The sequence below is a fragment of the Myripristis murdjan genome, chromosome 17 (assembly GCF_902150065.1).
Source record: "Myripristis murdjan chromosome 17, fMyrMur1.1, whole genome shotgun sequence".
Taxonomy (NCBI): Eukaryota; Metazoa; Chordata; class Actinopteri; order Holocentriformes; family Holocentridae; genus Myripristis; species Myripristis murdjan.
In genome coordinates this window covers 10478636-10489064 of record NC_043996.1, presented here as the reverse complement: position 1 = coordinate 10489064, position 10429 = coordinate 10478636, and the positions used below count along the sequence as shown (strand labels likewise).

The following is a 10429-nucleotide window of genomic DNA, read 5'->3' as shown; positions in this document are numbered from 1 at the left end:
TCTGCTTCCTGACTGTGGCTTAATAAATGAATTTATAAAAGAATATGCCAGTAGGAATGAAAAAGTTTCTCTACATTACAACCAAAAGCTTGATTGTGTCTACATAGAGTGTCTTAATAGAGTTTTAGGATTTCCATTCCTTTTAATTGTGGATTAGTTTTAGATTCTTTTCAGACACTGTTTTCAAGAGAGGAGAGAGTTTTTAGTGTCTTCTTGTTTACACGCAGGGAGAAAAATACCTTTAAGCTGAGAGTTTTGAAGCCCTCCCAATCAAGCTGGTTGATGACGTATTGAAAATGTAAGTATCCTTGAAAAACAATTAATGAATTATTTATAATATCGCGCATTGCTGATAAACATCCAAAATTGTTCTCGCTACACCTTAATAATTAATATATATATATATATATATATATATATATATATATATATATATATATATATATATATATATATATATATATATATATATATTACGCCACAAAATACTTGAGCAACAATTAAAAATAGCACACATAACACGTAGCCTATTAATAAGTCCTAAATAAAGTAAATAAGTTAAACAGTGAAAGGCAAAAACACCTGACACATTACTGTAAATCTGTGTTAACTAGAACCGCAACTTCAACGCTCCAACCCTTGCGCGTCTTGTGGAATCATGGGAAATGTAGTCCATGACGAAAAGGGATCGTACCAAGTTGTAAAGTATGCTATAATGGTAGCATGAGATTCGCTCTTTTTGTGTGTAGCGATGACTCACAAATATCGAGTCATATCTTTATTTTATATTTAAATGATATACATTATCCAACAGACTGTTATAAACGATTTAGACGAGGAAAACTAACACTCCCCCCTTCGGTTTCAGAGAAATACGAGCGGTCCGCTGATGCGAGCTCTCTTCCACCATCGGATTACAGCCGAGAGCAGGCGAGCGACCGTCACCTAGCCATAAAACGTCGATTAAATCAAGAGTAAGTGCTGTAAATTTGCATTTTTGATGGCATGGGTTGCAAAAGTAAAGTAAACTGAACTTTGTTAAGTCCAGAAAATACAAAAAGTGTGTAGTTTTTCGTGCGCCACGTGGCTGTCTGGACGACAACTTGGTGCGGCTGTCAAAGAAACTTGAGTGGAGGTGGCCGAGTGTGCGAGCAACAGTTGGAATACACAAATGTTTTTTATTATTATTATTTTTTTTTATCAGTATTTAATTGTGTATATTTGCCTTTGCTGTGACCTTTACTGTATATAAACCGCCCGCTGGGGCTTGTCTGTGATGCTCAATATTGAGTTAATGGCCATTTCGTACTTACTTCCTGTGGTATCACTTCAATATTAACGGTACAAGACTTGTAGCCTCGCTGTGATATTTATATCTTCCTGGAAGTCGTTATAGGATTATTTTACTTTCACAAGGAGATGTAAAAATCCCAGCGTTCAGTATATGGGAGCTTTTATTTCTCAATCTCTGTTTCTCTATTGGGGGATGTGTTTAACGTCCTGCATCAGCTTCCCATTCCAGTTTCAAAGGTGAGTGTTGATGTTGAAGCTGCTTTACAGACTGATGCTCTAACCACAGAGAGGCTGGCACTGCTGACTGGAGTTGTGGTGGCAAAAATGTACACATTTATTTGTAGACTGGCAATGCACTGGTTGTGTTTGCACATCTTTTTTTTTCCCAGTATTGTTTGCGTTGCTGTTTTTATTTGATGCATGAAAGTGTCATAGGTTAACTTTCCATGCTTGATAAATCTGTGCGAGTGATATAATTTGAACTTTTGGATTTCAGTACTCCATTCCAATAGGTAGTCTTCCTTATTCTCCAACATGCCAAAACAAAGGTGAGCCCAAACGGGGTTGTACATTTTGTACTTTAGGATGTTTCCAGCAGAAACATCATGTCCCATTTTATAACCTACATAAACACGTTCTAACCTTAACGCCGGTCATTTTCACCCCGTCATGTGTATTACCCATGCAACATTTTGTGTTGTTGGTTTTGGCTTTGGGTTTTCAAAGTCCAGTGTGAGATTGATCAGTGAACTTTTGACTTTGGAACATTATGCAATCTTATAACCCAAAAAATCTACCAAAAAAGACCTTCCTGCATTTTCAGGTTTAGTCTGCAGTTGACATAGAGTTTAAGCTTATGTTGAACAGTTCCTTTAAAAAAAAAAAAAAAAAAAAAAAAAAGTTTTCATGGTCATTGAAATATTCAGACTAAACCTGATGATTTTGATCGATGCTCTGTCTCCTTGGCTTGAAGACCACATTGGCATCACCATACCTGTTTGTTTTTGCTTCCTTCAAAAACCACATCCTGTGATCTTTCTAACCAGTTAGTTCTCTGTGACACTAACTTCACATTGAACTTACGGCTCCGGCTTCTACCTGTTGCTTCTTTCTTTTTATCTCCTGTGTCTGTAAAAAGATTAAGTACAGAAGAGACCCCTTTAATTATTAAGCAATGGATCAGACGTGGAGAAACCCTGAGCATGGAAGAGCCCCTCAGAGTGCCATACCCGTGGGGACGTTCAGACACGGTAATGGTCCCAGTGTGGAGAGAGGTGTCCTGAATGGAGATGACATTCAACTTGGCAGGATGAGACGGCATACACGCTTGTCCCAGTCAGAAAGCCAAGGCTCTGGGGCTGAAGAGGAGTGTTGGGGCTCTTACGGCCGAAGCCCCGTCCTGGAGGGCATGGCGTGGCGCAGCAGCAATAGCAATGGAACGCTCTCATCCTCTCCGAGGAGTCCAAGGGGCTCGTTGACCTTCCGCTGCAAACGCCCGTCTAGCCAGCAGCAGGACCAGGAGCACCCGCCCCACCCCGTTAGCACTGTCAAGGCTTCTGGTACCCCCCACCGCCAGGCCAGTAAGGGCCGAAACCGCACCTCCTCTGAGACCGAGCAGGGGGGCAAGGGCAGCAGGGGGCCGACCCACAGGAAGAGGGGCTTCTCCGAGTCAGAAAGCAAGCCCAAACGGGACAAGTATGACACCTTCCCTCACTCAGGGAATGGGAGAGACATGATGTTGCCTGATGTGTTTTCTCTTTTTTTTTTTTCTTTTGTACCTGTCTGTCTGCATTTTGGTTTTGCCTTTTTTGTATTATCCATTTTGTTAAATATACAATGTTTTGATCATTTCATTTTTGTTTGGATATGCTGGTTTATGGTTGTTTAACGTGAAGTCTTATGTTATGTAATGTATGTCACATTAGGTCTGCCCTTTCTATTTGTTCAGTAGAGTGAACATCTGCTATAATGAAAGATGAGCGTTGGTGGGCAGGGGCCAACCCTTTGTTCTGTAATCCAGAGTTTGCAGACAAGGCAACTCTGTTTCATAGACGGAGGAATGTTCAGATGCCTATGTGTTGTGGTAATCCATCAGTAAAACGACACAGGGAGGTGATGCACATGAGCCCCTTTGAGCCCCTTTCTTTGTATTCACTTATTTTAAGTTCTCTAATGTCACATTGTGTTGTGTTAAAAGCTGTCCATATGCCTAACTTTGATTTGTCTCTCCCTATTGACCTTTTTCACAGCAGCCTTTTTGACATGAAGTGGTTAGCTAATCACAGGTGTAGCTAATGATGTTAATTAAGGCTCTGTTCCATTCAGGTCCTCTTACTGGGGCTCCGATACACTTAAATGGAATAGAGCCAGACACCTGTGTTAACCTGCTTTTTCATGTCAAAATAGTTGTGGTGAAAAAGGTCTATTCCCACCAAATAAACTCGTCTGTGGCTCTGCATGCTGCTTGAATTGTAACTCGTAATATTCATTGTCCTGGTCCAGCATCTAATGAAACACTTGATTAAATGGTTGATTGGTTGCGCTGGCGAACAGATTTAGTATAACAACCTTGTTTTAGGTATACTGTCATGTACTGATCAGTATTTCTGCATTAATGTCAGAATTTCATTATGATGCTTCCTCACTAAATGTGTCTCTCCCATCCTCCCTCCTCAGTACCATCATGAGTGGACTGGAGTGCCTTGCCGCTGAGAACATCTGGTTCGATAAAAACCGTTACGATGAGGCCGAGAGGCGCTTCTACGAGGGCGTCAATGGCCCCTGCACACAGTCACACCAACAGGTAGGAACACACGTGTTGTAGTCCTGAAAGGAGTTTCCTTTGATGGGTTTGCAAAGAACAAAGGTTCCTTGGTTTGGGGTAGTTGGGACATTTTTTATTTTACTTAATTTATTTATTGTTTTTGTCGTTGTTGTTAGACAGGTATGAGTGAACATTCTTACAAAGTCAACCTGTTGACGAGCCCTCTCTTTAACTGTGTCCTGCGGCCATCTTGGTCATCCAGCGCTCCTCTGCTTGGCACCATCTCAAATCATGTTGCTTTGTCAGCGGTAGCTCAGTTCCCTGCCAGTCATTGGTCTGCTCTGAGCAGTAGTTACATCATCGCCGGTCACTGCACTCACCAGCCCCTAGCAGCTGTGAGCTTGTGTGTTAAGCCACTCGATTTAGAAGGTGGCTCAGCTGAGCGGCAGGGGTCAGGTGGTTTGGCAGCTGTCCTGGCTTTTCAGGCTGTCGGGGGGCTGCAGCAGCAGTTTCTACATGGGTCTGGAAAAGAGAACGAAAAGCATACTGTATGATTAGTTCCAGTTCTTAAAAATGGTGAATTACAAAGTCTAAAGTATTTTATGAGGAATTAATTTTCAGCCATTGAAAAGTGAGCACCATTTAACCCAGCTGGAGGGAAATTAATTGTACATTTTTTTCTGTTAATCGTTATCATTATTATTATTTTATTTTTTGGGAGGGGTTATAATTGCCATTTGTCTAGAAACGCACCATTTTTTTCAGCTTCGGCACTCTTCCAATACCTGAATTTGAAAATATGTACATCCGTACTCTGGATATCTTTGTAGAACTGTTTAATGACTTAATTATGTGCTACAGTATTTTGACTTTGGGCTTAAAATTGCATTATTAATATTTAGAATCCATGCAAAAATCTGACTATGGAGTCTGGATCGGTATGGGGGGGTCGATAACATCAGTCTATTGTCTTTAGTATATTTACAGCGGAGAAAGCATCGCTTTTCAGGTGTCGGTGTGACACATTCAGATAAAACATTGATTCAGCTTTTTCTTTTTAGTAGTCCTTAATCACAAGAAATCATAATATTGAAATGCAATACTTGATACTAGAATTGTAATACATGACAAAGTTTTTGTAAATTGCATGGTGTTGAAAGGTCCTGCTAATTCCCACCCCTGGTGAGAACTACAGGGGAGTTTATCATCTGGAGTTTGTGTACCTTCCAGTCTGCTGCCAAAATGTGTTGGAACATTTTTTTTTCTGATGTCATGATATTTGATTTTGTCCATATCGCCCAGTCCTAGGAAGGGTATATGTGTGTGTGTGTGTGTGTGTGTCAGCTTGCTTTTGTCTGTCTGCCATGCTCCTTTCTTTCCTCCCCTCCGCTCTCCCTTCATCACTGTTGTACCCCCACATTGCCCGCAGGAGAGAGAAGCTAGTGCCATCCTGCAGGACATTGCTAATTCGCGCCAGTATATCCAGCAGTGCCTTAACGGAGTGAGTACTGCACTGTAAATGACCGGCAGGCCGACCCCCTGTAGTGGCAGTACTGTTCTCAATAATGTCCGTGTACCAGCCCTAAATGGGGGAATAACTATTGAGATGAAATGGTTTAATCATGACGCCTAATTATGATTAAAGATTAAGTAGCCAGGCCTTTTTAGGAGTTTTTAGCTTGAGCTTAATTTAGCTCCTCATATGGCATAAATAGCCTGAAAGATAATACAGTAATGTCTAATTTTCTAATTTAGGCTGTACTTGACGTGTTCAGTACTACAGTCTCTAAAATGCAATTCATCATTCTTCCCTTCACATCTGCTTGCTTGCTTTCACATCATCTCCATTTGGTGCATTGTACTGTCTGCCAGGAAACTGCTTGTCTGTGCATATGTGTTTAAAGCATTTTTGTACCAAAACTTGTTCAAAGGTGCAGTGATGTTGTCAGGAATTTTGTCTGTAGCTGCTGCAACCACTGTGCGCTTGACATCAGCATATCCAAGTGGATGCCTGACTTTGATGTCATCCAGAAATGTGTTTTCCAAGTCGACTTTATTTTTCCTCAGTACCTGTGTTTCTCTAGTCTTTTTCAAAATCTGGTTTGATCCAGTCTCGATTCCAGTATCAAATACATTTTTAACCTGTTACTGATGACTCATAAGCTGGGTATATGTAAATGTGTATCATCCCGGCATCTGCCTCCAACCTCTACTTTTTCTTTGTCTTTGCCTTTTCTCCTTCCTTTCCTTCCTCTTTACCCACCCTTCACCTGAACCCTGTGCGCTTACGGGTGCAGGTGAAGACAGCCCTGCAGCAAGCCAAAGGGCGTCCTCAGAAACGGCAGCACAGAAACGTAAGTGGTCCTCGAGCACACGCGCTGCTCAGGCTGGGAGATGCTGCATGGCTGGATCAGTCAGCCAGGTGTGGGTTGAACTGCATCTGCCGCTGCCTGCAATGGAGTGTGTGCCTCTGTTACCACAGCTCTAAGATGTTGTGTTTCTCACCGCCCACCTCACTTCCACTTCCTTCCCAGTCATAAGAAGCAGCTTCATTGTCACTAGCTGAAGCAGAAGCTTTATAATATTTGGGCTGCTTGATTATGTAACGTAAATTATAATCCCAATTATTTTGGTTAATGTAGAGATGCAAAGTGGACAGGGTTGTATTGGATGGCCGGGGTTCCAGACAGTAAAAATCTCATTCATTTTTCCAAATGCAAAGTTACTGAGCCTCCTGTTTGGGCATTTCCAAACTTGAATGGGAATGAAACTCTTGTGGTTCAGTCATCACCACAAACAAATAAGCAGTTCATTGAAATAATCCAGGTTCATTGGGGGGAAAAAAGTCAAGGGTACAAGACTGTGTATGTATGTGTGACAACTTTTAGGAGACACACACGTGGACAAAATTGTTGGTATCCTTCCATTAAAGAAAGAAAAACCCACAATGGTCACTGAAATAACTTGAAACAGACAAAAGTAGTAATAAATTAAAAATTACTGAAAATTAACTAATGAAAATCAGACATTGCTTTTGAATTGTGGTTCAACAGAATTATTTAAAAAAACAAAATAAGTAGACTGAGTCCCACAGTGCTTTGCCTCTTGAAACAACCAGTCACCAACACATGCTTGGATCACTTCAGCAAATACAGTGAGGTGTTTTTTTTTTTTTTTATTCCTAGTTGCAACCACTGATCTGGAATACAGCATAGCACAAAACAATATTAACATTATATTGACAATATTTACAGCTTTATTTGGCAACTTTACCATAGTAATGCTTGAGGCTCATGGGTACTGTAGTATTTGGAGCCATTTGACACTAAACCAACGGAAAAACAGTACAGGGCTTCTCAGAAATGAAGTTGAAACATTTAGTGATGGCCATAACATCCCCCTGCAGTATTTGTTTTATTCATCCAGAAGACTCCCTGGATTCTGGATTGACTAATATAGCAGGTGGTTTTTTTTTTTAAAGTAAAATTAGAAATGGGGGAAATACTTCTGGAACCATAGGCCCCGCCCACCTTGCAGCGCTCTTGTGATCACAATTATCAATCATTGCTAATATTGATTTTGGGAAGAAATTTATTTTACTGGACTGTTTTTTGTGCACCCCTAACAACTTTGATTCTCAACCACAACTGACCTTTTAATCAACATTCAGTTGCTATTAAAAGTGGAAAAATAAAGCCATGCTTGACATTCATTCATGATCAATTTTGCATCCTGTGTGACAGCATTTTTACATCTGTGTTGTGAGTTGTCAGTTTCTTGGCTTTGAAAAAATATAAAAATAAAAACTTTGCCAAGAAAAGGTCTGCATGCTGGTATTGTAAATGTTAGATGATGTGTTTGATGTGTAGCAGGAGGAACTCATTTTAATATCAAGTGTGTTGGTGTGTGAAGTGTAGCCAAATCATTATTTTGTAATAATCTTTTTCCTTGCATGGCATTATGTTATTTCATTCCCCACTGCTGGCTATCATAAATGTTTTGACCACTTTTTTTTTTTTTTATTGCCATTTTGCTTGTTTCTTCACTTAAGAATTGGACAGGATCTCAGCCTGGGTGATGATTTTACCTTGTTGCCATTTTGGCCCCGGCCTGTAACATGACTCTCGCTGATTAATTTGTTTGTGTTTGTGTACAGTCATCCTCACATGCCGGAGGGGACCAGGAGTTGATCTCACGCATGAGGAGCTTGGAACTGGAGAACCAGAGCCTGCACCAAGGCATGTGCTTCCATTACGTTTTCTGTGTGTTTGGTGCTTGTATTCACCTGTTCACTTGTGTAACCCCGTGTTCATACTTGTGTTTCTCAGTGGTGGAGGAGATGAGGGCAGCCCTGCAGAAGCTTGAGTCCAGAGTGGCTGTGCTGGAACGGTCGCCTTCAACAGGAGCCGTCCCATGTGCTAAGGTACATTAGTTTGTATTTACAAAACAGATCTCTTTCAGCAGTAACCCATTTTATACTCTTTCTTACTTTTTAACTGTGTTACTTACCTTCTAGAAAGAAATCCTAAATAAATAAATAAACTTACCTGTCCCAAATTCAGTGGGGGAAAAGTAATGTATTTATTGTAGTTACACCTTGCTATCTAACCTAAAGATTATTGGGTCACCTAGTTAATAATCAATCATATTCCTGCTTAAAACATACCTCTGCACTGGAACAAATATCATTTACCTTTATATTTAGCTGCAATGCTTAATTGAATAAAAAAGATCAGTCTGAAGTTTAAGTGAAATTAGTTTTAAATAGGTCTTACTAAACATTAAATTGAACTGTGTGATTAGACTGTTTGAAGCTATCTGTCCAAACCATCATTCAGCCTCTCCCTTGTCTCTCCTCATTCTCATCTACATTTCCTTGGTGCCCAGGCTGCTCCTGTCCAGCAGGTCAAGGTGGAAAATGGTGGTGATGATGATGATGACCTCGACTTGTTTGGCAGTGATGAAGAGGAGGATGCGGAGGCAGCACGTATCAGACAGGAGCGCCTGGATGCCTATGCAGCCAAGAAGGCCAAGAAACCCGCCCTCATTGCCAAGTCATCTATCTTGCTGGATGTCAAGCCTGTATGTATCTCCTGTGTGCTTACATACAAACACACTTGTAAATCAGCTTCTGCAGTTTTCTTGTCCATTAGGCATTGAATTAGCTTCCTACAGTGTTATAGGCATGGAAAACACATTGTGCAGTAATTGTGGAAAAGTCATGAAAATTGCAAAATGTTGGTGCAATTTTAATCTATAATGCACTGGATGCACTATTTTTTAAGTAGCTGTTACCTCCATCAAAAGAGCAACCTGTCCATTCTTTACCAAGGACCCAATACAGCTGTCTTTCTTTTAAAAATTATTTCCCGAAACTTTTCCAGGTATGGAAAACAACAGTCAAACGTTTTGGATAAGTCATGATCTTTGCCTTTAAAACAGTGTATTTTTGATCCTATCAATGGATTTCTCAACATTGTTTCAAAATTACACCAATACAACAGTCTGATTATGAAGTAGCACGCTAGTTAAGATAACTCTGCAGAAATATGTATCGAAGCGGAACCTTCACATTGTGGAAACTTCCCTATATATATATAATGGGAACTGATTACAAGTATCTGTAAAATCTGTTTTGCAAGCTTGTGAATCCTGTGTTGAATATCATCTTGTGAAACATTGTTCTGCTGACTGATCTGTCTCTGCCTCCTCTCCGCTCAGTGGGACGATGAGACAGACATGGCGAAGCTGGAGGAGTGTGTGCGCTCGGTGCAGGCCGATGGGCTCCTGTGGGGAGCGTCCAAGCTGGTGCCTGTGGGCTACGGCATCAAGAAGCTGCAGATCAACTGTGTGGTCGAGGACGACAAGGTGGGAACAGACATGCTCGAGGAGGAGATCATCAAGTTTGAGGACTACGTAAGTAACTACCCTGCTTGTAATTGATGATACAAAAAGAACTGTCATCTCTTAAGAAGTTTATTATTAAGTCAGATAACTAAAAAAATATTAAATGTTGAGGGTAACACCTGAAAAATCACATACCACGAAATGTTAGTGTATGCAAAATGTTTTATTGATTTTAAATTTTAAAAAAAATCGCTATGATATGATACATTAATTTATGCTTGATGTTTAAATAACTTGGCATTCCTTCATAATGTTCCAGCTTTTGATGTTTTTCTTCGATTGCAGGTCCAGAGTGTGGATGTTGCTGCCTTCAACAAGATCTAAGCTCCTCCTCCTCCCTCCACCAAAGTGTTGCTGCTGCTCTCGGCTTGTAGTGTTATTAATAAAATACTTTGCTTTGAGCACAAAAATCTGTTCCTGTTTCATTACTATTCTTAATGTTTAAATTAATGAAAATACGTTGTA

General features: G+C 40.4%; 1 protein-coding gene across 5 annotated transcripts; it reads left to right on the top strand.

Moving 5' to 3' along the window:
* The first annotated feature begins 849 nt into the window (after positions 1-849).
* eef1da (eukaryotic translation elongation factor 1 delta a (guanine nucleotide exchange protein)) lies at positions 850-10374 on the top strand. Of its 5 annotated transcripts, none has more exons than XM_030075386.1 (9): positions 850-974; positions 3970-4096; positions 5487-5558; positions 6355-6411; positions 8214-8295; positions 8386-8480; positions 8945-9139; positions 9779-9973; positions 10250-10374. In XM_030075386.1, exons 2-9 carry the CDS (start codon positions 3977-3979, stop codon positions 10286-10288), a joined length of 855 nt encoding a protein of 284 aa, XP_029931246.1. In that variant the 5' UTR covers positions 850-974; positions 3970-3976; the 3' UTR covers positions 10289-10374. The 5 variants fall into 5 exon arrangements, with proteins under 5 accessions (XP_029931246.1, XP_029931249.1, XP_029931248.1 ...); XM_030075387.1 differs by lacking the exon at positions 850-974 and adding an exon at positions 3853-3871; XM_030075389.1 differs by lacking the exon at positions 5487-5558.
* Positions 10375-10429: the final 55 nt, after the last annotated feature.

What these genes read in the sequence shown, in the direction of transcription:
- eef1da (XM_030075386.1), top strand. Translation starts at nt 3,977, where the DNA reads ATGAGTGGACTGGAGTGCCTTGCCGCTGAGAACATCTGGTTCGATAAA. An exon ending in GAACCAGAGCCTGCACCAAG is followed by an intron (nt 8,296 to 8,385) that starts GCATGTGCTTCC and finishes TGTGTTTCTCAG; the next exon opens with TGGTGGAGGAGATGAGGGCA. An exon ending in GAGCCGTCCCATGTGCTAAG is followed by an intron (nt 8,481 to 8,944) that starts GTACATTAGTTT and finishes CTTGGTGCCCAG; the next exon opens with GCTGCTCCTGTCCAGCAGGT.